General features: G+C 47.8%; 1 protein-coding gene across 1 annotated transcript in view; it reads left to right on the forward strand.

The window, feature by feature from the left end:
• The window catches only part of TTC21A (tetratricopeptide repeat domain 21A), a 47,013-nt gene that overhangs the window by 2,325 nt on the left and 16,768 nt on the right, over window positions 1-27,920 (forward strand). Inside the window, exons 2-14 of the mRNA XM_056857581.1 lie at window positions 6,373-6,502; window positions 9,223-9,336; window positions 11,165-11,331; window positions 13,378-13,500; window positions 14,359-14,516; window positions 16,902-16,986; window positions 17,832-17,930; window positions 18,229-18,424; window positions 20,537-20,634; window positions 22,435-22,635; window positions 23,666-23,795; window positions 25,796-25,953; window positions 27,186-27,398. Coding sequence (XP_056713559.1) covers window positions 6,373-6,502; window positions 9,223-9,336; window positions 11,165-11,331; window positions 13,378-13,500; window positions 14,359-14,516; window positions 16,902-16,986; window positions 17,832-17,930; window positions 18,229-18,424; window positions 20,537-20,634; window positions 22,435-22,635; window positions 23,666-23,795; window positions 25,796-25,953; window positions 27,186-27,398 — 1,872 coding nt within the window. The remainder of the gene's footprint in view (window positions 1-6,372; window positions 6,503-9,222; window positions 9,337-11,164; window positions 11,332-13,377; window positions 13,501-14,358; window positions 14,517-16,901; window positions 16,987-17,831; window positions 17,931-18,228; window positions 18,425-20,536; window positions 20,635-22,434; window positions 22,636-23,665; window positions 23,796-25,795; window positions 25,954-27,185; window positions 27,399-27,920) is intronic.

Below are 27,920 nucleotides of genomic sequence, written 5' to 3' on the forward strand. Positions count from 1 at the left end.
GAGGGAGTACTGGCAGGAAGAACAGCGGGGGGGAAGATACATGGGCCATCAGGCCTGGCGCCTGAGACCAGAAGGTGTGAACTGCTTTTACGAGTTCACTGATAACACCGCAGGTGATGGAAAGCAGAGACACAAAGACAGAGACCCTCACATTCTGCCCCCCTTAAGGCCCCCCTCCGAGAGGACGAGGCTTATCGGGATAAGCGAGGTGGAATTCTCGGACCAAGCGAGGAGCTGCCATGTGGGGTGCGGCCACCCATTCGTCATGAGCGGAGCCAAGGTTTTTCCAGCGAACAAAGTAAAACAGTTTCCCTTTCTTCCATTTGGAATCTAAAACCTTGGATATTTCCAAATGGGTATCCCCTCCTACTACGGTAGGAATCTCATGAGCGGGAGGGGGGTGGAACTGGGGAGCTGCTACATAAGGTTTGAGGAGGCTTATATGGAAGACTGGATGAACTCCCTTGAGAGTCTTAGGGAGACTCAGTTCCACGGTAACCTCGTTGATTACTCTGGTAATGGGGAAAGGTCCTACATAACGGTCGCTCAGTTTTTTGCAGGGGCGAAGAGAGCGGAGGTTTTTGGTGGACAGATAGACTTGCTCCCCCACCTTGAGTTCCCATCCCGGAGACCGGTGTTTGTCTGCTTGTTCCTTGTACTTGTTTTTTGCCCTTTCCAGATTTTTGAGCAACCATGGCCAGGTGGATTTAACCACCTGAATCCACTCCTGAAGATCAGGGGTAGACTGGAGCTCTGGCGAGACGGGGGCAGAACCGAAAGGGCCAAAATCCGTCCCGTATATAACTTGGAAGGGACTAAAGCCGGTAGAGGAATGAGGCGCATTGTTGTACGCATATTCGGCAAATGGCAGCAGGTCGACCCAGTCGTCCTGGTGGAAATTTACATAGCAACGCAAATAACATTCTACTACCGCATTTACTCGTTCCGTTTGACCATCCGTTTGGGGGTGATAGGCGGAAGAAAGGCCCTGTTCCTCCACTCCCATTAACTTTAGGAAAGCCCGCCAGAATTTGGCAACAAACTGGACCCCCCGGTCGGAGAGGACCTTCCTCGGGATCGAGTGTAGCCTGAGGACGTGCGTGATGAACAGTTTAGCTAAGCCCTGGGCTGAAGGAAGACCTGCACATGGAACGAAATGAACCTGTTTGGAAAAGAGGTCTGTGATAACCCAGAGAACCGTTTTCCCCCGACTTGGAGGTAGGTCGGTGATAAAATCCATGGCGATGACTTCCCAGGGACGGGAGGGGTTCTCAAGCGGTTTGAGAAGCCCCGGGGGTTTTCCCATCCGTTTCTTGGCTGTGGCGCAGGTGGGGCAGCTGCGCACATACAACTCTACATCAGATCTCATACCGGGCCACCAGAATTGCCTTCGAACCAGGTGAAGCGTTTTTACGAAACCAAAATGACCCGCTAGCCTGGCCCCATGTACAAGTCCCAATACTTCTTTGCGAAGGGAAGATGGGACATATAGTTTCCCCCCTTGCACCCACCAAGTGTTGGTTCGTTCCAAGCCAGTGGGGAGGAGATGGTGCTCCTCCTCCTGTAAGGAGGCGTCCCGGAGTCGCTGTTGGAATGCTTCCGGGATACCTTTGAGCGTAGGGGGGGTCTCCGGTTGGCGGGCTTGGGATCGGGTGGTGACGGCCAAGCCAGGGACTTCCCCTCGCTGTTCGGGAGTGAACAGGGAGTCGACGGGGCGATCGAAATCGTTGCGATACTGGGGAAGTCGTGACAAAGCATCAGCTAGGGCATTTTCTTTGCCAGGGACATGTTTGAGGGTGAACCGGAATTTTGCAAAAAATTGGGCCCACCGAATTTGTTTGGCATTGAGTTTTCTAGCTCCCTTGAGAGCCTCAAGATTCTTGTGATCTGTGCACACTTCGAACGGCAGCTCGGCCCCCTCTAAGAAGTGTCTCCATATGGTAAGGGCATGTTTGACCGCTGCTGCCTCCTTCTCCCAAATGGCCCAGTTGATTTCGGACTGGGAAAACTTCTTGGAGAAGTAGGCGCATGGCCTCAACCGTCCCCCCTCATCCCTCTGCAATAGGGCCCCGCCCATGGCTACATCCGAGGCATCCACCTGCACCACGAAAGGCTTGGTGCAATCCGGGTGAGCCAAAACGGGTTCGGATGAAAAAAGTAGCTTTAAACGTTCAAAAGCTTGCTGGCACTGGGGAGACCATTGCAGACGGGCTGAGGGGAGTGCGGCGCTAGCCCCCCTGTCCTTGGTACGCAACAGGGCAGTGAGGGGAAGCGCAACTTGGGCAAAGTTGGGAATGAAATTCCGGTAAAAGTTGGCAAACCCCAAAAACTGTTGAAGTTGGCGGCGGGTAGTGGGGGTTTCCCAGTCCCGCACCGCCTGGACCTTGGCGGGGTCCATTTCCAACCCTTGGTGGGAAATCACATACCCCAGAAATGTAATAGAAGGTTGGTGGAATTCACACTTGGACACCTTAGCATACAGTTTGTGCTCCCGCAGCCGCTGGAGCACTTCTCGCACTAGGCGCACATGTTCTTCCATGGTCTCAGAGTAAATAAGAATGTCATCGAGAAATACCACCACCCCCCGAAACAGTAAATCATGCAAAACTTCATTAATTAATTGCATAAAGACACTCGGAGCCCCCGAAAGTCCGAACGGCATGACCAGGTACTCAAACATCCCAAAACAACTGGAAAAGGCCGTTTTGGGTTCGTCTCCTTCTTTGATGCGAATGCGGTGGTAGGCTTCTACCAAGTCCAGTTTGGTGAAGATTCGGCCCTCCTTTAATTGTGCTAGAAGGTCAGGAATAAGAGGGAGGGGGTAAGCATTAGACTGGGTGACTGCGTTCAGTCTGCGAAAGTCAATACACAGTCTTAAATCTCCCGTCTTTTTCTTTACAAAGAAAGCTGGGGCTGAATAAGGAGCCTTGGAGGGGCGTATGAAACCCCTCGCCAGATTGACATCCAGATAGTCTCGCAATACAGTCTTTTCACTAGGGCTCATGGGGTAAACCTTTCCCTTAGACAGTTTGCCTTCCCCTACAATCTCGATGGCACAGTCCGTTTCTCTGTGGGGAGGCAGTTCGTCGCACTCTCTAACATCGAAAACATCAGTAAACTGCGAGTACTCAGAGGGTAATTGAGGAGAGACTGGGGCGGGGGACCCTACCAGTGCGGCGGCTGGAGTTCTGAGTACCCGTTCCTTGTCATGCAACCCACAGGGGTTTTCGGGGAAGGAAAGCACCCGTTTAACCCAATCAATGGAGGGATTGTGTCCCCTTAACCAGTTCATCCCTAACACCACAGGGGTTACAATAGGGGCGATGGTGAAATACAACCGTTCCCAATGTTCCCCCACGGACATAATCACGGCTGCAGTTCTGTGGGTCACAGGGCCCCGTTTAAAGTCACTCCCGTCCATTTGGGAAAAACGGAGGGGTCCCGGAAGCCGCTTGCGCCGGACACCCAACTTCTTGGCAGTTTCCTCATTTATCATGGTGCGGGCACACCCCGAGTCGACCAACGCGGGGACCTCTAACGGGGGACCCCCTTTGGGTAGGGACAGATGAACACGCACAAATACATTGTCCTCTTGGGCGCTTACCATCGGTGGAGCTCCTTGCACAACGATAGGGACGGTCTGCTGCGGAGCCCCCTCTACAGCAGACCGACGGCGTTTTTTGCCGGCTGTTCCCACTCTTCCTCCTCGCTGGAAGAGGGGGACGGGGTGGTGGCTTCCGGGGAGCCGTCCGAATCAAAGACGGTATTTGTAATCCGGGACCCCGATGGGACCGTAGAGTCGGATGCCCCATCCTGGGGTCGCGCGTGGAGAGCGGAGGGTGCGCCGGAGCGCCGGCTCAGTGGTCCACTTCTGCGGCGAGGCTGGCTGTCGGCGGCCGGTTTCGCCGGCTCGGCCTGGGTTTGGCGGGGGGGGGTCGGACGGCCTGAGCGAGAGGGGCATTGCGATGCAAAGTGACCCTTTCCCCCGCAGATCAGGCAGACGCCGGCCTCGAACCGCTTGCGGCGTTCCGCGGCCGAGAGACCCCCGCCACCCCCTTGCCGGAGTTCCCGGCCACGGTCACCTCGGGGCCTGGGGTCTCGCCCAAGCCGTTGCTTGGACAAGTTCAGGAGTTGTTTGCGATTCTCGATGTCAGCAGCATGGCGAACCCAACCTTCCACATCCGGGGGGTTCCCTTGCATGAAGGCCCAATGTTGGAGGTCTGGGTTGAGACCCTCCCTGAAACATTGTACCAAGGTAGCTTCACTCCAGTCCAGAATTCGGCTAGCCAGTGACTGGAACTCACTTGCATACTGCGCCACCGACTTAGTCCCTTGGCGCAGTTGCATCAGGGAGGCTTTAGCCCGCTCACCCAGAGTCGGGTCCTCAAAACGGTTTCGGAGTGCTACCATGAACTCGTCCAGGGTTCGCAGCACCGGCGAGCGGAGTTCATACTGCAACACCATCCAGGCCGCCGCCTCCCCTTGCAGTAAGGAAGCCACGTACTGCACCCGGGACTCCTCAGAAACGAAGGTTCGGCCTTGTTCCCGCATAAAAATGTCTACTTGGACCATAAAAAAGGTCAACTGGTCTCCCGACCCGTCATACGTGACTTTCAGGTCCCGACGGGCCGGGGGGGCAGGGGTTGCGGGCGGAACTACCGGCGCCCCGTCTGGGGGAGCACCGGCTGGAGGTTGCAACTTCAGCGCATCTAGGGTCGTGGCCATCTCACCCATTACGCGTTGCATGATCTCCATCTGCTCCTGCATAGCCCGGCGGTCTTCCTGCCACTGCTTTCGTTCTTCCTCCATGAGGGCCTCTTTGCGGGCCGGGTCCCCTTCGAGTCCCGTGCTGGGGAAGGCCAACCGGCGATCCTTCGCCGCAGTCCGCGAGAGCGACCAGCCCTTGGGAGAGTCCAGCCAATAAGTAAGCCCCCGGGGACGTTCGTCCCGATCTTGGTCGGGGGCGCGACCCTTCGGTTTCTTTGGCTTGGCTCCCTCCTCCTTCGGGTCCGGCTTCTCCGGCTCGTCCGGTTCCTTGGGGGCATCGGGGTTAGGGGTGGTGTCCTCGTCGGCTGACATTCTGTCCAAGGCGGTACAGCTGCAGTCCGAGAGGCAAGGACTTGCAACTTAATGTGAGAGATCCCCCTCTCTGAGTTTGCTTCTCCAAATCAGTTGCTCAGACGTTGATACAGAAACAATAGATTTATTGAAGCCTTCAGGAGATGAGACAGGCACAGGTAGAAAGTTGCAAGTGAGGGGCTATACGGGTTTACAGAATATATTGACTCCAGGGCACTGGGGCACTGGGGTTCACACTTATTGTTATGGGAAGTTACAAGCTTGGCATAATACAAAACATCAGACGGATCCCAGGAAGTCTGGTGCGGCTATCACACTTCCAAGGCCGCACCGGCCTGAGGGAGTACTGGCAGGAAGAACAGCGGGGGGGAAGATACATGGGCCATCAGGCCTGGCGCCTGAGACCAGAAGGTGTGAACTGCTTTTACGAGTTCACTGATAACACCGCAGGTGATGGAAAGCAGAGACACAAAGACAGAGACCCTCACACCATCGGTCCATCAGTACTGTATGCTCAAACTGGAAGTGGCTTTCCAGGGTCTTCGGCAGAGACCAGCATAGTGTAGTGGTTAAGAGCAGTGGTCTGGTGGACTCCAATCTGGAGAACCGGGTGTGATTCCCCACTCCTCAGGTGAACCGGGTTGGTTTCTCCACTCCTACACATGAAGCTAGCTGGGTGACCTTGGGCTAGTCATAGCTCTCTTAGAGCTCTATCAGCCCCACATCCCTCACAGGGGGTTTGTTGTGGGGAAGGGAAGATGACTGTAAACCAGTTCGATTCTTCCTTAAGTGGTAGAGAAACTCAGCATATAAAAACCAACTCTTCTTCTACAACTGTCATGGACAAGTATGGCCTCATCTTCAACAGATGAAGAGGCCAGAGACTCAAAAAAAGGAGGCAGCTAGGCCCCTAACACTGCAGCAGAAGGATAAAGTTATAACCAGTTGAAGATTTCAGGAAAGAATCCTAATACTGAGTTAAATGACATTTGGGTTCATCAGTGGCATCTTCCTTATTTGCAGAGTTGTCAAAAGACCAGCCTGAATATAAAAGCTAGGCTTGCTCTGATATCATTAACAAAATTTTAATCTATTCATGGCAGAGAAGCAGATACCCATTCGCCATTGTGTGGATATTAAGCTGCGACAGGGTCGGGTTGAAAAATTGGCAACCATTCTCTATACTAAAGCCTTCAACAATATTCTCTATACTGTTTTCCTAATTTACAGGAAGCTGTATGTCAATTAAATTGAACATAAATGAGCATTTTCTTCTTGTCTCACCCTGCCCAGGCTAAAATTGTCTTCTATGCTCAAGAAAAATACTTCAACCACATCATTCACTTGACAAATATAGAACTGTCAAAGCATGCTTATGATCCAGTGATGCTGTTCTTCAAGGCAATTGGAACCATATTTCTTGGTAAACAGCAGAAAGAAACAGCCTCTTCTAATACATGTTTTGGACATGAAGTGTAGAACACTGTCCTGTATAGATTGCCAACCCTATCTATAACTCAAAGAAATTCTAGTTAGTCGTAGATACATATTGTGAATAAACGTTTAAATTTGGCAAAGTTATGTAGAATTTGTGGTATTAACATGTAACAGAGTGGTGGCATCTGGAATGGGATGAGGAAATACAAGTGGGAAATGGGGCAGGGGAACCTTATTGTTACTTACATGGGTTGTTTGCCCTGTCTTGGATGCTACTGGAATCAGGATTTTCCCCACTGCATCAAGGAGCTTCTGTGTACCTCCCGGGTTTTCCCCATCTGTCCTTTGATTTTTCCCAAACCTGCTTTGCTTCGGTGTTTTGGGAATGGTTGCAGCCAAGCCTTGCTGGCTCCCATGCAGATAGGAAAGTCCAGGTTTTCCTAGTCCCGTCCACATCAGTGCTATTTTCCTTGCCCCAGTCTCTGCTGCTGCCATTTCCTGTCTGCCACTGGAGGGCAACTGACATATATTGTCATAGTGTTAGTCATTTTATCAAGTTCTCTGAATTTCTAGCTTTCATTTTACTAAAAGTAAGCTTGTAGCCCTTTTCCTTGTGGAGATATGCCTTTCCCCTTGTATACCTGCAGTGAAAAGGACTAGAGGCTTATTTTTTTGAAAAACGAAAGCTGGGAATTCAGAGAACCTGATAGATTGGTGTTATATTACAACAATATAATGTTATGTCAATGCTGATTTTAAAAAATGCCCTCCACTGGTGGATGGCCCCTCCAGGCAACTGGTCAGAGAAAATGCAAGGAAGCCTGCTATGTGGAAGCCCCATTGCCACTACATTTATTGGTGGCTGCAGCAGCAACAGAGGCCATTTCCACACAGGTTATTTGCCCCGCTTTTGATGGTGTTGCTTTCCCACAGCATCATGGCGTGTACTTACACCTCCCAGGGCTTCCCCAGCTTTTCTCCAGTCTTTCTCAAGCCTGCTTTCCAGCGAAGGTTTGGGAAAGTTCACAGTAAAACCTTGATGGCTGCCATGTAGGTGGACAAGTTCCGATTTCCCAGTCCTCACGGCTGTTTCCATTCCTTGCCACCAGGCTTTTTTTCTTAGATCTACAAATGAATATTGTTATATTGCTGTTATAACAAGTATGTATCAAGTTCTTCGAACTGCCAGCTTTCATTTAAAAAAAAATCAGTCTCTGGTTCTTGGCTTGTATCCACTGGAACGTTTCCGTGAATGGGAGGAAGATTATTCCCTCTCCCTTTGCAGGCCTCCAGCTCCCCTCTCCTGGTATTCCCAGGGATCCCGTCCTTCGGGAGCAGCATTTGAGAGGGTATTTTGGGCTGCGCAAGGAGGGGAAGGCGAGGAAGTCCTATTCTGCTGGCAAAAATAACTTTGCTTCCGTGGAAATTGCCTGTGGATCCATACCATTGTGCAGGGGTGACATGTGAAGGTTTGCAGGCAACCCAGTGGTATTTTTGGCAGCGACTTAGCATTTCCTGGAAAAGTGGTGTGTAACATGTTGAATAAATAAATGTAATGCTCTGTTGTGAGGCTAATGATGCAGGTTTAAGCCCCAGAGGGTCGTAACCACGGTGCCTGTCTCGAGTCTCTGCTTACTTGGAGTCTGGACAGGAACAGCCATAGGAGGCAGAGTGGAAGGAGGACCTAAAACTCAGTGCCACAGCAGCAACAGCTGTCCCGCATCATTTCTTTGACTGCATAATCTGAGACATGTTTAATCAGAGGTAGGCATTATTGAGCCTACAAGCCTGCGGCCTTGGCAGTGTGCCTGTACACACTTCCTTGGCACGAAGCCTCGGTGAACTCAGCCTAGCTTATTTCTGAGCAAACATGCGTAGGATCGCACTGCAGTTTTTCTGTAAGCACAAATGATTTGCAGCAACGTATAATTTTAACTTGGGTAAAGGTCTCGTTTGTTTTGCAAGCATAATTCTATATAGGGTTGCCGGCTCTGGGTTGGGAAATACCTGGAGGTTTGGGGGGCGGAACCTGAGGGTGGAGTTTGGAGAGGGGAGGAACTTCAATGCCATAGTCCCCAATTGCTAAAGCAGCCATTTTCTCCAGGGGAGCTGATTTCTATCAGCTGGAGATCAGTTGTAATCGTGGGAGATTTCCAGCCACCACCTGGAGGTTGGCAACGCTAGTACTGTAGCCAGTGAGTGCCCCTGAGTCTCTAACAGCACAATCCTGGGGGGGAGGTAGTTGGGTCCGGGTTGGGTTCAGCGCAATTGCACCACCTCCTGACCGGCTTGCTGGCCTGAAAATCCAACTTTAAAATTTAATTTTAACAAACCCAGTGAAACTCGTCCATAGAGTTTCACAGGGCTATGCCTGCCTTTTTGCTGGTGCAAGTTTGCACCATCTAAAGAGGGGGTTCCCGGGGTGAAAGGGCTTTGACACGGTCGGGGAAACACTGCCATAGTATCAATGACGGTGCCTGAGCATGCCGCTGCTGCGTGGCCCTGCACGGACATCCGTGCCAGTTTGGCCAGCACAAGTGGCACTTTCGCGGTGCAAGGGTCACGCCAGCTCCCAGGCTGGCTCGCCCCCCCCTTTAGGATTGCTCTGTAATAGAAAATAAATGAAGCCAGTAAGCAGTGTGGACCGCAGCTGACTGGCGATTGCAAAAGCGAATCAATTAATTGTGTGATGTTGCATCTGTACAGGCCGGATCCAAGAAGGCATCTTTCTACTAGAGAATGCCCAGAAACGTCATGTCGATGTCTCATTATGCTGCATCCTGGGCCTCATTCATGCACACAAAAAATGTGAAATTGTTGGTGAGTTATTCAGACTTATTAGTAGAGATGTAAACTTTTCAAAAAAATTAAAGTTGCAGAGAAAAAAAGTCTGGGTTTTTTCTCTAGGGGAAAAAAATGGACATTTTGGGAAAAATGGAAATACATACCACACTTAACGTTCCTATTAGACCTAAATCTGTTTTGTTGCTTTAAGAACATAAAATGCATCATTTATAATGTAGTTAGCATATAATTATGTATTACTTAATATTTCTTAATTGTATTAATATTTATTGCATTTAACAATATAGATACCTTCGTTCTCTCTCTGAGGAGGAGGGCATCTTCAGATTGGGTTATTTCCTTCTCTTGCTCAGGGAGGCGGGAACAAAAAACTGAACACTTCCTGTCTCCTGAGGGAAATGACTCCTCCTTCCTCCTCAGCTCCAGTTTGTTTCCTGTCTTGTGCAGCCCTCTGCTTCTATTAGGTATCTTTAGGAAACTACGAGTAAAACTGCAAAATACACCCAGCGCTAAGCCAAGAGAGCTGCAACCTGTTGCTCCCAATGCTATCACAGCATGTCTCGTTAATCCCAGATTTCCCAATTTTTCTAATGTACAAATCAGAAACAAGTCCTCAGACTTTTTTTCACACTGTACAGTGAGAAGAGTTTTATTCCAAGCGCCAGCAAACTGCAAAAATGGAAAGTTATACATTCTGAGCGAGCGAAATGTTGTCTTTTTCCCGTGGCCCTCAAGCTGCTTAACAGTTCCTTGGGAGCGTCAGCCCACTGGACGGTGGCATTGGCCAAGAGGCAGTTACTGCCAGAAAAATTGCTAAGCGACTCAAGAGCCAGGTGCCCTTAAAAAGAGGGACAGAGGGCCACACCAGGGTTGCCATGGGTGACCTTGGGCAGTTCCTCTTTGGCTTGCCACCGAGGAGCCAGCGTTCAACACATCCCTTAAAAGTGGTTGGAGACCCAAAGGTGACCTTCAAGGCGAAAAATTGGCCCTCTTAAGAACATAAGGAAGGCCATGCTGGATCAGACCAAGGCCCAACAAGTCCTGCAGTCTGTTCACACAGTGGCCAACCAGGTGCCTCTAGGAAGCCCACAAATAAGACGACTGCAGCAGCATTATCCTGCCTGTGTTCCACAGCACCTCATAGAATAGGCATGCTCCTCAGATACTGGAGAGAATAGGCATGCATCATGACTAGTATCCATTTTGACTAGTAGCCTAGTATCCATTTTGACTCCTCTCCTCCATGAACTTGATGGATACTAGTCATGATGCATACTAGTCATGATGTATAACTCTTCTCTCCAGGATCAGATAAGCATGCCTGTTATGTTAGGTGCTGTGGAACACAGGCAGGATAATGCTGCTGCAGTCGTCTTGTTTGTGAGCTTCCTAGAGGCACCTGGTTGGCCACTGTGAACAGACTGCTGGACTTGATGGGCCTTGGTCTGACCAGCAGGGCTTTTCTTATGTTCTTATGACATTGGCTCTACTGAGGAGTTACCCCAGCCATTGTGTTACAATTTCCTGATGCGTTTAGACAGTTCTATCTTACCAAATCCATACATAGTTCTGTATTACGAACATCATAACATCTCCCAGATATTCAGAGGGTGAATTCTGCATCAGGAGTTTATTTTGAAGGAATACATTTTATGGATACATAAAGCAAACAAAGTTTGGTGGAAAAGGTGGTACAAAAGTTGGTGGGTCCTTCTAGCTGCTCTTTGCAGCGCTCAAAAACAGCCCTGGGTACTTCCTTGTTCGATTGACTTACGAGATGTGTAAATAAGGCCAACGAGAAAGAAATGTCATCTATATTACCGTCTCCCCTCTTTGCTTTCAGATTCCACTGAAATTTTGGAGTGGGAGAACAAGTTAAAGGAACTATGGAGAACTGCTGGAAGCAGTGCCTTGTATTATGCTGGGGTGTTTCTGTGGCTAGTAAATCAGAATGACAAAGCCAGAGAGTATATTGACAAAATGCTGCAAATATCGAATGGCGCAAGAGAGGTAGAGTCAATCCAGCTGTTCACATTGGCAACCCATTCCTGAGGTGGGGGGCTGAAAGTGGTCTGGAGCTGGCGTGACCCCGCTGCCAGCATAAGTGGCCCCTTATTACAGAATAAGAGGCACTTACGCTGGTGGGGGGGGCAATTATGTCAGCGCATGGGCGCCTCCATTCCTCCGACACTGCAGTTTCCGCTCCTCCAACGGTGCAGTCTCTCCGGGACCTAAATCCCAGAAGAGAAATGCGCCACCACTGTGGGGGAGGGGTGTTCCCGGGGGCGGAGCCAATGGTAGTTAGCTTCCAAAGCCCCTCCAGCCCGAGAACGCCCCCTTGAACAACAGTGTTGCCGTGCCAGGTTTTTCAAGGCGCTGCATCGCTGTTTTCTATGTGGGGGGAAGCCCCATTTTCTTTTTAAAACTTTTTAAAAGGCTTTTTAAAGCCCTGCAGCAGCCAGAAACCCATTTGCTGTCCCCGGCTGTCACAAGGCTCAGGAATGAGCTGCAAGAAACTTTTTCCTGAACTTTGAAGAAATGTAATTTAAATGTATTCTTTGTCTCTGTAAGTAACAATGGCATGTAGTACAACAGAGCAGAGTCACTGTGTGTGTGTTAGCACTTAAGGGTGTGTATGCCATGATCATGGAATGTATACACCTTTCCCAAACATGGTCAGCACTGTCAATTCTGGGCAGTATACATCACCTGTTTTTGGAAGGGGGCTGATCCCAGGCAGATCTTTGGACCCCTGCTGCTGCAACAGCTGCTCGCTGCTGGCAAAACTGAGAATGCCAATTGAAAACATTCAATTGAGGAAGTACCCAGCTCGCTGGGGATAAACTGTAGACAATTGGCATGTGTGGGCACAGCCTTCTAAAGTGACACCCGTGCATTGTTCTCCATAATCTTGGTGTGGTCCCTTCCCTGCACAGCGTGGCATGAGACCACTTGCTTCATATTCTCACGAGGGGTAGCAGTAGAAAAGAGCAAGAGTCCAGTAATGCCTTAAAGACTAACAAAATTTCTGGCAGGGGATGAGCTTCCGTGGGTCACAGCTGAAGAAGTGGGCTGTGACTGACGAAAGCGCCTACCCTGCCAGAAATTTTGTTAGTCTTTAAAATGTCACTGGACTCTTGCTCTTTTCTACTTCAAATCCTCAGTGTTTCTTCATGTCTTACTCTCCTGCTCAAAATTCAGTCCCTAAGGCAGTCCTCTTAAGCATATTTACTGTGGAGTAAGTACCATTTGCCTTAGTAGGATTTACTTCTGAGTACTTACACTTAGATAAAAGGTAAAGGTCTTCTGTGCAAGCATCAGGTCATTACTTGGGTGATGTCACATCACGACGATTACTAGGCAGACTGTGTTAATGGGGAGGTTTGCCATTGCCTTCCCAATTGTCTACAGTTTATCCCCAGCAAGCTGGGTACTTAATTTACCGAACTCAGAAGGATGGGGGCGGGGGGGGGGGCTGAGTCAACCTTGAGCCGGCTACCTGAAACTGATTTCCGTTGGGATAGAACTCAGGTAGTGGACAGAGCTTGGACTGCACTGTACAGCAGTTTACCACTCAGCAGTTTACCACAGTACAGCAGTTTACCACTCTGTGCCACAGGGTTTAGGATTACACTATAAATCTTATTTTGTAACTTTAGCAATTTTCAGTTGGAGGTAAGTCCCTGTGAATTCACTGGGACTTCCTTCCAAGTGACTGTGTGTAAGATTAATTTTCTTTTGATGAATTAGACATTTGTGAGGCTAACATGGCACCACACAGTAGGGTTGCCAACCTGCAGGTGGCACCTGGAGATTTCCTGCTATTACAGTTGATCTCTAGATGACCAAGATCAGTTCCCCTGGAGAAAATGGCTGCTTTGGAGGGTGACTGTATGGCATTGTGCTCTGCTGAGGTCCCTCCCTTCCCCAAACCCTGCCCCCCCAGACTCTACCCCCCAAAATCTTCAGGTGTTTCACAACCCTAAGCTGGCAACCCTACCACACACTCATGCTGTCCTTACAATTTCACTGTGTTTTTTTTTTCCATCACTGCAGGGCCTTATTTTGAAAGGATGGATATATGTTACATCGGACAAACCGCACTATGTTAAGAAGTCTATCAAATACTTGGACGAAGGGATTCAAGACAATGGAGATATATTTGGGATGATGGGAAAGGTAGATGGATGACTTTCCTTCCGGTTTCCTTAAAAAAGTGTGGTGCTCTTTTTATTTGTTCTATAAACACGATGATACCCAGTTTTTAGGACCAAAAGCAGAGGCGTAGGGCTTTTGCAAGTCACAGCCCGGGCATCCTATGGCCTGATTCTCTAAGAACATAAGAAAAGCCCTACTGGATCAGACCAAGGCCCATCAAGTCCAGCAGTCTGTTCACACAGACTAGCCCTCTCCTCTATTAACATGTCCACTCACCTCTTAAAGCCTTCCAAGTTGGCAGCCATCACCACATCCTGGGGCAGGGAGTTCCACCATTGAACTATGCGTTGTGTGAAGAAATACTTCCTTTTATCTGTTTTGAATCTCTCACCCTCCAGCGTCAGCAGATGACCCTATGTTTTATAGATCTCTATTTATTTATTTATTTGCTCCTTCTTTCTAAGCTAAACAGCACTAAGCGTTTTAGATGTATATGTACCTCTAACTCTATAAGATTTTGCTGCCTACATCCAAAACATCTAAATTCAGGCACAACAAATGTTTTGAGACACTCGATTATTTACTCAAAGAATAAAATTGGGTTATTTGGAAATATTAGAAGGGATAACACCCCCTCTGGGACTTTGTATACTCTACACGAAAATAAAAATGACATTTCTCTTCCCAGGCAAGCCGTATTCTGTGCCCAGAAAATCCTGCAGCCACCCCGTTAAGCAAATTTACGTAAAATCTATTTTATTGTAGAATTTACCCTGCTGGGGAAAGGCATAGCACTATGAAGGACAATCTTGCTTGGCTGTCTTCAAACTACAAAACTTTCTTCCCTTACCCTCTTCCCTCTCCCCTCTTTCTCCATAGGCAACGTATTTCACAGTGCAAAAAAATTATCCAGGTGCTCTGGAAATAATTAGTCAACTCGTGGTCACTTTTCCTTTCTTTACACCTGTCCTTGTCACCAAGATGAGGCTACATTTAGCGTTACAAGACTGGGAGCAAAGTATGGAAGAAAGTAAAAGGTAGGGAAGGATTTTAAATTATAGAAGAAATAGGAAATGTCATATCCCTAAGAAGTGGTTACTTAAGATATAACAGTACAGCAATCTGGAAATCCCTCCCTTCTTAAATCAAAAGATTTTCCGTTTAGACATTAGGAAGAATTTTCTAACAGTTAGAGTGGTTCCTCAGTGGAACGGGCTTCCTCGGGAGGTGGTGAGCTCTCCTTCCCTGGAGGTTTTTAAGCAGAGGCTAGATGCCCATCTGTCAGCAATGCTGATTCTATGACCTTTGGCAGATCATGAGAGGGAGGGCACCTTGGCCATCTTCTGGGCACGGAGTAGGGGTCACTGGGGGTGTGGTGGGTGGAGGTGGGAATTCCCTGCATTGTGCAGGGGGTGGGACTAGATGACCCTGGTGGTCCCTTCCAACTCTATGATTCTATACTCCAAATGCTCTCCCTCTAGAACTTTATATGCTAAGGTTGCCAGGCCCAGCCTGGCAACCAACAGGAGACTGGTGGGGGCATAGGGAGCAGTTGTCAATGACAGTGTGACATCACTTCTGAGGAAAACCTGGAAGTGATGGCACACCTCTCTAGGAATGGCCAGAAACTCTCTAGTAGTACCCCAGAGTTTCCACTGATTCCTAGTGAGGACTGGTGTCACTTCCAGGGGAAAACTGATGCCACGTCCAGATTTTACCATAAAATGTCCAGAGATTCCTAGACAGCCGTAATGCTATATCTGAGTTTTTCCTAGATATGATGTCGTGTTGACTGCCTTCCCCCGCCCCCCTGCCACTGCTCAGAGAAGCAGTGCGAAAGAGGAGCCAGGGAGAGGGGATCCCCCACCCCCAACCCTATTCTAATACAGGCCATCAACACATGGCTGTTTTGTCTTGCAGTTCTCTCTCTGTTGCCTAAATGCACAATCCTCCCCCTCCTGCGGCATCAACCCACTTCTGTTGCGAAACTTCCCCTGGTTTTCCAATCCCAGTTTTATCCCAATTAAAAACAAAGAAGCGCAGCAATTGCGAGAGACTGCCTCTGCGTTTCAGCGCTCGGGTTGACTCCTCTTCCTTCCGACACTCCTCCATTCCACTTTCCCCTCCCACTCCTCCTCCCACCTCCCTCTCGGTGGAACTCCAGAAAATGTCCGCTATCACCCGTAATGGCCATACATCTCTGGAGTAGTCTGTATACTGGTATACCAGCATCTTGGTAAAACAGGGACGGGCGTCCTTCATGTTTCCCCCCTTTTCCCGTCTGTCTTGTGAGAAAAGTATTTGGTTTCAATCCCGACCTTCCTCAGGCAGCTGTTCTGTCAGTCAATTGGAAACTTTATTTTTTTGTGTGTGTGGGGGGGGTCTTTTTCACTTTTGATCTTCCTTGCTGTTTGCCAGCAGCCCTGGTGTTTGGCTCCCAGAGGGAGAGGAGAGGGAGAAAGAAGCAGCAGTTACAAGAATCATTCGCGGCTGGGAGCTGTGCCATTGCTCCCCTATATGCACACACCCACACATAACCCTCTGCCGCAGCAGAGGCTGGGGCATAGAGAAGGGACGCGCACTGAGGAAATGAGAGAAGGCTTACCCCACCAAGAACAAAGAGGTAGCCATTCTCCAAGCCTCCCCTTTGGAGCCATTGGAGCTTATTCACCGGCTGGAGTCATCAGTGCCCGCCCGCTCTCTCGCCTTGCGGCACCCTAAAAGTCATGGCACCAGGCTGTTTTTATTTTGCAAAGGGGTGGGGAGTCTACAACAATGCTTGCGATGCAATGTGTGTATGTGTGTGCTAAGTGCCATCAAGTCTCTTCTGGCTCATGGCAACCCTATGAATCAAAGTCCTCCAAAATGTTCTATCTTTGACAGCCTTGCTCAGGTCTTGCAAACTGAGGGCCGTGGCTTTCTTTATAGAGTCAATCCATCTCTTGTTGGGTCTTCCTCATTTTCTGCTACCTTCAACTTTTCCCAGCATTACTGTCTTTTCCAGTGTTTCTTGTCTTCTCATAAGTTGACCAATTTGCAAGACCTGAGCAAGGCTGTTAAAGATAGGACGTTTTGGAGGACGTTGATTCATAGGGTCGCCATGAGTCGGCACTTGACGGCACTTAACACACATATCCGTCAGAGGTCTCCTCGCTCTCCCCGCACGTGTTGCCCGCATTTTCCAGCTTCTGGCTAAAACAGCATCCGTAAAAGACGTGCAAAACGCGTGGGGGGAGCGGGGCGACCTCTGATAGGCGGAAAAGGCATGCATAATCAAAAGGAAGCCTCGAAGCAGTCAGCAGGGATGACCGCGGGGAAATGTCCCTGCAAAAAAGGCCCTAGGCTGCTATAGCAGAGGTTAACTTCTTGTGCTGCAGTTGATTTTGCTCTGTAATATTTTTTGTACAATATTATTGTTTAAGAATCCTAGCCAAAGACGCCAATGATATTGATGCACTCCAGCACACGGTAATGTATCATCTCGCTATGACTGGGAATATGGAGTTGGTGAGTATTAATATGCGTGCTAACATTCTTGCAGGCCTTCGGATCTCTAGAAATGCTTGCTCCGTCCATCAGAGTATTCCAGGCTGGATCCGACCATTTTTTTCTGCTGGAGAAAGAGGGTGGATTGGCCCCTTTTGACCACCAAAGAGCCACGTGAGACACAGGCGGCAGTGTGAGGGGAGGGGGACCAGATGAGATTAAGCAGAAAAGCTGGTCGGAACCAACCCTCAATGGGTCATGAAGAAGTTGCAGTCCGGTTCAGAATTAGTCATTTTGTATGTCAGATTTCATTAGCAAAATTTAGAACCCTCATGGCTAGGAAAGAAAGTTTTAAATAAGCCTTGCTCAGATAACAAGTGAACTTGGTGGAGCAGTTATCAGATAGACTCCAAAGTAAGTAAGCAGAGGTGGCATTAACTATGCCAATAGCCTCCTGGGGCCGGGGGTGGGGGGAGAGCCCCAATCCTTTATTAAGTATTTCCCTTTGCCAGTAAGGAATAGAACAGCATGGACCTCATGGAGAATTGAAGAAAATAAAATGTCAGGTTCTCCCACCTTTCAGTGGGTTTGGGGTAAAAATGATCCCCACGCCCTCTGGGTATACACTTCAATGTATCACAAATTATAGGTGAGGCAGGCATGAAACACCACAGGGCAATTGACTTAGGTTGAGGAATGCAGTTACAGAAGATTGCAAACAAAGGTTATCAGTCCGCCATTGCCCACCTTCCTTGGGTTGAGTTGAAACGACTAACGAAACCATGTTGTGAAATGCCATACAAAGGAATTAGATCTACGAAACAAGTCTTTCTGAGCTGGAAATAATATTTGTGCTTTTAATGCAGGCATTACAACAACTGAAAGAATTCATCAATGCTTTGGAGGTGAAAGAACCTCAAAGATCAGAACTTCACCTTAAAAAAATCCTTGTGGTCAGTAGGCTGGTAAGGGCACGTTAATCTTAGTAGTTATTACTGCTCATCTTTCTAAATTGCCACTCATTCTTCTTTAAATCCTTGATGCCTTCTCCATGTGAAATGTGCTTCCCACACCCAAAAGAAATTTGTTAGTTTGGATAAGTGTGTTTGATTTTCAAGCTAATCCCATGCATGTTATTTTTAGTTTGCTTTTGTTGATTTTTAAACAAAATGTGTTTGAGATTTATACCCTGCTCTGTAGCTCAAATGTGTGTCTCAAACACATGCCTTATCAGTGCCTTTCTTTAAACTGTGTTTCATTCAGTCTGGGAATAATCAAGAAATCCTGCAGGAAGTGTATGAATTTGTTAAAAACTCCTATAACAGACTCACCAACGTGGATGCCCAGTTTATGAATGAACTAGGATATCAATTGAGCCTTCAAGGAAAATGGAAGGAAGCTTCTGTGTGGTACAGAAAAGCTGCAGAGTTAGATGAAAACACTGCAGAATCACTGACAGGTAGGATTTGAAGAATCTCTTCATTTATACCAGTTCTTCTCTTTGGCCGTTTAACCATCCTGGAGAGCCAGCGTGGTGTAGTGGTTAAGAGCAGTGGTTTGGAGCGGTGGACTCTGATCTGGAGAAACGGGTTTGATTCCCCTCTCTTACACATGAGCGGCGGAGGCTAATCTGGTGAACTGGATTTGTTTCCCCACTCCTCCACATGAAGCCATCTGGGTGACCTTGGGCTAGTCACAGCTCTCTCAGCCCCACCTACCTCACAGGGTGTCTGTTGTGGGGAGGAGAAGGGCAGGTGATTGTAAGCCAGTTTGATTCTTCATTAAGTGGTAGAGAAAGTCAACATATAAAAACCAACTCTTCTTCGTTCTCAAGTCAGTTTCAAGCTAGGTTCCTGCTGGGTATGGATCATCTTAGTATGCTGGAGTTGGGTATGCACTTTCATAGAATCATAGAGTTAGAAGGGGCCATACAGGCCATCTAGTCCAACCCCCTTCTCAATGCAGGATCAGCCTAGAGCATCCCTGACAAGTGTTCATCCAGCCTTTGCTTGAAGACTGGCAGACAGGGGAGCTCCCCACCTCCCTAGGCAGCCGATTCCACTGCTGAACTATTCCTGCTGTTAAAAAAAATGTTTCCTAATGTCCAACCGGTACCTTTCCACCTGTAAACCCAACATGAACCTTAAACATATGCTTTGGGCATGTCCAGTCATTCAGTTTTGCTGGGAAGAAGTTCCTTATACCTTGCATAACATCTGGAGGGTTTCATGCACACAACTATCTGCACAACTTAGTATTATTCATTATTTCTGTAGAAAATTAATGCGCTCCCCTCCAAGGACCTGCTTGAGGTGCCCGACAAAGTTGAACGTTAGCGATAAAATCAGAACAGGGACAGCCGTAAAAATGATAAAAATTTAAAGAAGCTGTAAAAACAACCCAAGAGTCTGCCATGAAGCATAACTATAGCACAGAAACAACATTCAGCAGCCTCAAGTAATAGCCATAAAACAGCTCTCAGGCTAGGAGCAGATCATAAAAACAGCTTTAAAAGATGGAACTCTTCACTTAAAAGCCTTGGTAAACAGAAATGTTTTGGACAGTAAACAGGACCTCAAGGCTGCTTTGGCCTCAGTGGCCTGATTTGTGTGGTTGTTTCCTTTTATAAAATGGGGAAAAACTGCACCTGCCAGCTCTTTCTTGTCCATATGGCACTCCAGGGGGAGAGCTCATATCAGACATTACACTATAAGCATTCTAAGGGGGGAGGTGAAGGATCATTTTTACCCACAATGCAAAGAAGAGCTTAGGGCTGTTTAGCTTAGAAAGAAGGCAGAGACTATAGTGTGTGTGTGTGTGTAAAGTGCCTTCAAGTCGCAGCCGACTTATGGCGACCCCTTATGGGGTTTTCATGGCAAGAGACTGACAGAGGTGGTTTGCCAGTGCCTTCCTCTGCACAGCAAACTATAGAAGGCTATAAAATTATGCATGGTATGGAGAGAGTGGACAGGGAGAAGCTTTTCTCCCTCTCTCATAATCCCAGAACGCGGCGGCATCTGCTGAAGCTGGAGGGTGAGCAATGCAAAACAGATAAAAGGAAGTATTTCTTCACACAATGCATAGTTAAATGGTGGAACTCCCTGCTCCAGGATGTGGTGATGGCTGCCAACTTGGAAGGCTTTAAGAAGAGAGTGGACATGTTCATGGTGGATAGACTATCCATGGCTGTTAGTCAAAATTAATATGATGCATCCCTGTTCATGATCAGATGAGCATGCCTGTTATATTAGGTGCATTGGAACACAGGCAGGAGAATGCTGCTGCAGTTGACTTGTTTGTGGGCTTCCTAGAGGCACCTGGTCGGCCGCTGTGTGAACAGGCTGCTGGACTTGCTGGGCCTTGGTCTGATCCAGCATGCCCTTTCTTATGTTCTTATGTAACCCTGTTGCAAGCCATTACAGTTAAAGCTTGTTTATATCTAGGCAACAGGGGCTACTCTGTGTGCTCCTCTAATCCGTGATACTGTTCATTGCCGAGCTCTCAAAATAGGTGGTTCTCCTGCAAAATACATTATACCATATTTATGAAAGTGTTACGTATCGCTTCACAGGCGTTATTTGGTGCCTGGTGCTGGAAGGGAAGCTAGAAGAAGCAGAGCAGCAGTTAGAGTTCCTGAAGGAAGTTCAGCAATCCACCGGAAAAACTGCAGTGAGATTTCTTTGATTTTCTCTGTCTACTAGGAACTGGCAACCAGCAATGCAGGGGAACGCCCCTCACCCCACAATCCAGGTCACTGCTTGTTTCTTCAGGTCACCTGTCACTTTCATGTCTTCCACCAGTAGATTCCAAACCAACAAGGCTTCCTGGGCTCTGAAAACTTTAGGAAGGGCAGCAGAGGACAGACTCAGCAGTGTATCCGGCCAAGGAAAGCCTCCAGGCTCGATAATCCCTAGCCACTTCAGGTCAATAACTGTCTTATGCAGGTTCCATGCTGTTGATGGAAGCGGCAGTGGGGGGGGCATGCTGGGACAGCGTCCGCATGACCAGTCGCCACACCTCTGGCTGCTGTCTCCCACCCTGCCCCTCAGCCGCGTGAGCGCAAAAGCACCAGTGCCAAATCGTGGCAGCCCAACCCTCGCAGCCTGGCAACCCCCCTTCCCTGTTTTACGGCTCCGTCCATAGCCCCCCGCCCCCCAGTTACCCTTTCAGCCTCATTTTTGGAGTCACGTTAGGCACACAAGAGATCTGATGCGCTCGTTCAATTTGCAGCTGAAAATCAGACGGAAGCTGCAGAAGCTCATGAAAAAAACTTTCCCATACATTACACCAGCTTCTGCTGGCCCACCTTATCAGGCTCTTCTGAAACACAAAGGACAAGATTTCCCCTCTATTGTGCATATTTCTGGTCACCCGTTACCATCTCCACCTGAGGCTCTGGAGAGCTGCTGCCAACCAGCTTGATGGACCAGTAGCTTCATGAGAGCTAGCATGGTGTAGTGGTTAAGAGCGATGGTTTGGAATGGTGGACTCTGATCTGAAGAACCGTGTTCGATTCCCCACTCCTCCACATGAGCGGTGGACGCTAATCTGGTGAACCAGATTTGTTTTGGTGAACCAGATTTGTTTCCCCGCTACTTCACATGAATCCAGCTGGGTCACCTTGGGCTCTCTCAGCCCCACCTACCTCCCAGGGTGTCTGTTGTGGGGAGGGGAAGGTGATTGTAAGCCAGTTTGATTCTCCCTTAAGTGGGAGAGAAAGTCGGCATATAAAAACCAACTCTTCTTTTTCTTCATGTGTTCTCATGATAGCATATCAGTAAGTATTCATCCCCACTGTATAGCACTTTAGTGTGAATACATCTTATCTGATTGTGCAGACAAAATAAACAAGGACGTGAGGAGTGGCCTTCCTAAAAGCTTGTTTTTCCCCTCTCCCTGCCCTTCCATAGGGAACATCTTAAGGGTTATGTGCATCCAGTACTAGCCTTGGTTGAAATGAAGCCAGGGAACTCATTTGCTGGATCCCCCTTAACACTGAGGTGCTGCTGGACTCGAATCTAGCCATTAAAACTGGTTTCTCAAAGTACGTTTAGATGTTCACTTCTTTGTGATCTCTGTGCATCACATTCATGGGCACTGCATGTGTACAGAACGATGGTTCAGAAACGTCTAGAGCTAGTTTTTTGACGGGAAATTCCCTCTCAGAAAACGCAGCCGTGGATTGCACAGTGCCCCAAGGGGAGGAATCCTGACTTTCCCATTCCTTTTTTCCTGCTGCGTCATCAACTGCGTTTGGAATCCTGAATTCCCACACTCAAAATCCTGGTCTATTACTGCAGTGGGCTGCAGTAATCTCACTCCAAAGGGCAAATATTTTGAACCGTTTATTCAAATGCATTTTAAAAAAATATTTATGCCACACCACTCCCTGTTGTACAGAGTCTGGGCTCGAGCTGATCCCAAAAGACGTCTCCCGTGGCGTCAAAGGCAGCGTCCTCTGTCTTCCAGGTCCTGGCTTACCTTCAGGCTGTGATCGCTTCGAGGCAAAGCAAGGACGAGCAGGCGGCCACCACCCTGCTCAATGAAGCCGCCGACCTCCATTTCGCCACTTTGCAGGGTGTTCCTCTGGGCGCCGAACACTACGAAAAGCTCAGTCCCCTGTTTGTGACTGAAATTGTGAAAGAGTATTTGGCCTTTTGCCCCAAGCAGGTGAGAAATACCATTTCGCTCTCCTTGGCTCCCAAGTTCCATAGGACACTGGAGGGCAGCAGCTATTCACAGGGTCGTTTTGCTTTCATGAGGAGAACCCTGGGCTGCTTCCACACAGAGGGGATTCTTTGGGTAGCTCTCACTGTTGCTGTGAGTGCCTAGGCATTTGCAGTAGCAATGGAGCATCCACAGGCCATTTTTGCATGGTCAATTTTGATGCTCGCTCAAAGCTCTTTTTTAAAATGTGACTTTAAAAATGCCTATTCACGGTCCCTACGCAAAAGGAGAAATTCCACCCCCCCACTCGCCTGCTCCTTTGTTCCTGTTTGCCTAGCCATTAGCATGTGCCTAGCTAACGCACCTCTGTTGTTTTGCATGGTTCCTTCAGGGGGGTTCTTTGTGGCAAACACCAAAGGTCACGTTAAATGGGCTCTTTAGTAGTGCGAAGCAGGTATGCGCCGGCTTCGCAGTCAGTTCTGGAATGACGGAAGTGTTATACAATTAAAATATTTGGCAGATATTTTTGCTCATATAGCTTTGGACAGCATAAACTCAACCTATGCACCTGTCTCTTCAGATAAAGTTAGCTCTGTGTGACTACTTTGAATTGGAACAGAAATATATTAATGACTAAGCATTCCATAAGTGTATAAATTATTCACTGGCCATTAACTGATAAAACAGGTATCTCCCCTTCCCTCTTTGACTGAATGTCATCCTCGTTGACACTCAGTCGCTTTGATTTCTTAGTTTCCCAATTAAAATAGTTCTTATATCTCTTTTAACATATTCCAGATTTCTCCTCATTATCTCCTGGCCACACTGACCTGAGGCCATGTTTATTCTTTATAGAGGATCTCCAGCTATTAACTTGAGCAGGCCATTCCTTGGTTGCAGGCGGCAGAAGCACTTTCAAATATGTCGCCAACCACTGTCAACAGTGTTTCCTAATTTTTTTAAATTAAACCCATGACACATGGATTTAATATTCTGAAAGATTTGTAATACATGTATCTTTCCCCACCCATAGCCTAGATTACCTGGTCAGGTTTTATCGTCTGTCCTTAAACAATCAACTATAGTTTTGAATCCAGTCGTGAAGGCAGTTCCCGGGATGATAGAGCCACTTTATCTAATGGCACAGGTGAAATATTTATCAGGTAAGTTGATCATCTATCCCTGGGAGAGCCAGCATGGTGTAGTGGTTAAGAGTGGCAGACTCTAACTTGGAGAATAGGGTTTGATTCCCCAGTCCTCCACATGAAGCCTGCTGGTGACTTTGGGCTAGTCACAGTTCTCTCAGAACTCCCTCAGCCCCACGTATCTCACAAGGTGCCTGTTTTGTGTGTGTGTGTGTGGGGGGGAGGTGATTATAAGCCACTTTGAGACTCCTTAAAGGTAGAGAAAAGTGGGTTATAAAAACCAACTCTCCTTCTGGAGAGCCAGTGTGGTATAGTCATTAAAAGCAGCGGATTCTAATCTGGAGAACTGGGTTCAATTCCCCACTCCTCCACATGAGCAGCAAATCTGGTGTACTGGGTTCGATTCCCCACTCCTCCACATGAAGCCAGCTGGATGACCTTGGGCTAGTCACAGTTCTCTCTAAACTCTCTCAGCCCCACCTACCTCACAAGGTATCTGTTATGGGGAGAGGAAGGGAAGGCAGTTGTAAGCCGCTTTGAGACTCCTTAAAGGTCGAGAAAAAGCGGGGTATAAAAACCAACTCTTCTTCTTCAAAGGCAAAATAATAATAATACTTGTGGACTTTCACATACTCATATTGTGTGGGGCTGAAGAATATCCAGGCTCCACCCCTCTGCTAGCTGACCCACAAGGCCTCAGAAGGGAGGGGGTTGCAGCCACCTGTTTCTTCCACCTGTCCATGGTCCTCTCCCTCCCATGCCCTGGAGCAGGGCTGCCCACCTCCAGCTCGACCTGCTCCCTGGTCCCCTTACAAGGTAAGTTGGGCAAGCCAGGCATGCCTGGTAGCATCCCCCAGCCTCTCCCAAGGACAGAAAGCCCGGTGGCATCAGCTTTGCCCCCTCCCCAGTTGAGCAGGGATGTTGCTGGTTGTGGTTTTGGGCCATGGGGTTGTATCAGGGTGCCCTGCGCCTCACTACAGAGGTTGGACCAGGGTCTCCAGGGTTTATTCCTGGTCTTCGTGGGGCTTACTGGGAAGTCCAGGCAGGTCTCTAACTCCAAACGCATCCTCACGAAGGGAGCTTTGACTCTTGAAAGCTCAGACCGTGGAAATCTTGTCGGTCTCTAAGGTAAATTTTAAACTAAATGTATTGATAAGGTCAACTGACCAATCACTTGCCAACATATCAAAATGTCCAGACTCAATAGTTTTGCACTGCAGAATCACAGACGGCCCATACAAATAAAGGTGTAAGATCAATAAAAATTCCTGATTAAAATTATCACTTTAAAAATTTAAAATTGTAAAATGTTTTAACAATAATTCTCTAATAAAGTTCTGTGTATTTTAATAGCAACTGCGCAGAACTTGGTGGTCTCTAAGGTAGAAGAAGAAGAGTTGATTTTTATATGCCGACTTTCTCTATCACTTAAGGCAGAATCAAACCGGCTTACAATCACCTTCCCCTCCCCACAACAGACACCCTGTGAGGTAGGTGGGGCTGAGGGAATTTGGAGTGAACTGTGACTAGCCCAAAGTCACCCAGCTGGCTTCTCGTGGAGGAGCAGGGAAACCAACCCAATTCTCCAGATCAGAGTCCACTTCTCCAAACTACCGATCTTAACCTCTACACCACGCTGGTGTAGAGGAAAAGGTATGTCAGAAATGAATACCATGAGGAAGTTTCTGCAGTTCTAATTAATTGCTGTTTTAATTGATGGAAAGTAATTTTATTTCATATTTAATTGTACTATTTATTGTGTGCTATTTTTGTTGCGAGCCGCTCAGAGCCTGACCTAGTCAGGAATGGGTGGCATGCAAATCGAACAAACAAATAAATAAAATGCCACATCTGTCTTCACTTTAAGAAAACAGGCACAGTTGTGGAGCAGAACACCATTCCATTAGCAAACTCCTGTGCTTAGGGAGGGAGACCAGATAGTTCAACTTCTGCTTGAGATTCCTATAAGGATGTAGAATATTAAGAAGATACGTTTAACATGCCGGGCTGTTTTGCAGGAGAAGTCGAAACTGCCCAGGGCACCCTGCAGCGTTGCTTGGAGTTGGACCCTGCATCAACAGACGCCAATCTTCTGATGGCCCAGATCCACCTCTCTCAGAGAAACATTAAAGAATGTGCCCATTCGCTGGAAACGGGGGTCAGCCATAATTTCCAGGTGAGGCCAAGCCCTGAGTACATATTTTTAAAGTCGTATAAAAGAGTCGCTGGCCCTTTCCTTCTGTTCACCGGCAGATGCACTTGAGAGTGAACATGTGAAGGGCTTACAAGAACATAACATAAGAACATAAGAAAGGCCCTGCTGGATCAGACCAAGGCCCATCAAGTCCAGCAGTTTGTTCACACAGGAGCCAACCAGGTGCCTCTAGGAAGCCCACAAACAAGACGACTGCAGCAGCATTTTCCTGCCTGTGTTCCACAGCACCTCATATAATAGGCATGTTCCTCTGATCCTGGAGAGAATAGGGATGCATCATGACTGATATCCATTTTGACTAGTAGCCATGGATAGCCCTCTCCTCCATGAACATGTCCACTCAAAGCCTTCCAAGTTGGCTGCCACCACCACATCCTGGGGCAGGGAGTTCCCTTGCAGTTCTTTGTGATATAACTTGCACATGATTTAGATTTTATTGTATCTATTTTTATGGAATTTTGTAGTGTGCCGCCCTGAGCCCAGCAGGGTATAAAACAAAATAATTAATTAATTAAAAGTGCAAAAAGCAGGACAAGGAAAAGTAACCTTGAGAGAGTACGTCACTCCTGCTAAGAACTGGGCTCTTGTGTACACACCCGAGGACTGAACTATAAACCTCCTCAAAGCCTTTACAGACTTGCTGTTTGTTAGATTCTGTAACTCAGTTAATCTGCTACCATTCAGAGTGATGGATCTTGCTTTTTGGCTTATTGAAAATAAAGGTCAGTCACACATAAAATACCACAGAGTCGTTTTCTTAATCAAATCAATTCTTTACTAACTAATCTCAAGGGTAGGGTACATGGGTTAAACAATAAACAATAAACTTCCTACATATCTAAGTTCCCTAGGCTTGCTAGACTCCTCTAGCAGTTACTACGCTTACTCACGAGTAGCCATTCTCACAGGGAGAAATGTGCTCTTCCATCCTTTCAGGTTGGTAACTAACAACAACTAGTCAGTGGTTTCTCTTTCAAACAAAAGATATACTAAGGCAGTAAAATGTAGATTACTTTGCCTACGTGACCATATGACATGAATGCAATGGCGATCTGCTCTTCCTGACCATTTGACTAATTAACCCTTGACTGTCTGACATGTAACGAATCTCGCTATCTAAGACCCAACACTGTTTTCTGAAGGAGCCTGTAATTGGTTTGCCTTAATGGCATCCTCTTCAATATCTTTGCCAGCTTCGCGATCATCCAATGTACCACTTCATCAGGGCCCAAGCGCTGAACAAAGCCGAGGACTATCCCGAAGCCATTAAAGTCTTGAAAATGCTTCTCAGCTTACGTCAATTGAAAGGGGAAGCTAAAAAGGGCATGGGACCCCTTATAACGACTAGTGAACAAGTTTCCATATACCTGGAACTGGTTGAAGCTCTTCGACTCAACGGGGAATTGGTAAGAAGTTGTGAATATACTCTCTATCTGTATATAATCTTTATAGACTCATGGAGTTGGAAGGAGCCATACAGGCCATTTAGTCCAACCCCCTTCTCAATGCAGGATCAGCCTAGAGATCTCTGCAAGTGTTTGTCCAGCCAGGGCTTGAAGGCTGCCAGTGATGAGGAGCTCACCTCCTCCCTAGGCAGCTGAATCTACTGCTGAACTACTCTTACTGTTAAAAAAAAATCCCATTATCCAGCTGGTTCCTTTCCACATGTAATTTAATGCTGGGGATTGAACCTGGGACCTAGAATCATAGAGTTGGAAGGGGCCATACAGGCCATCTAGTCCAACTCCCTGCTCAAAGCAGGATCAGCCTAGAGCATCCCTGATAAGTGATTGTCTAGCCTCTGCTTAAAGACTGCCAGTGAGGGGGAGCTTACCACCTCCCTAGGCAGCCGGTTCCACTGCTGAAATACTCTTACTGTAAAAAATATTTTCCTAATATCCACTGGGTCCTTTCCACCCATAATTTAA

The sequence above is a fragment of the Euleptes europaea genome, chromosome 11, assembly GCF_029931775.1.
Source record: "Euleptes europaea isolate rEulEur1 chromosome 11, rEulEur1.hap1, whole genome shotgun sequence".
In the NCBI taxonomy this organism is placed as follows: domain Eukaryota; kingdom Metazoa; phylum Chordata; class Lepidosauria; order Squamata; family Sphaerodactylidae; genus Euleptes; species Euleptes europaea.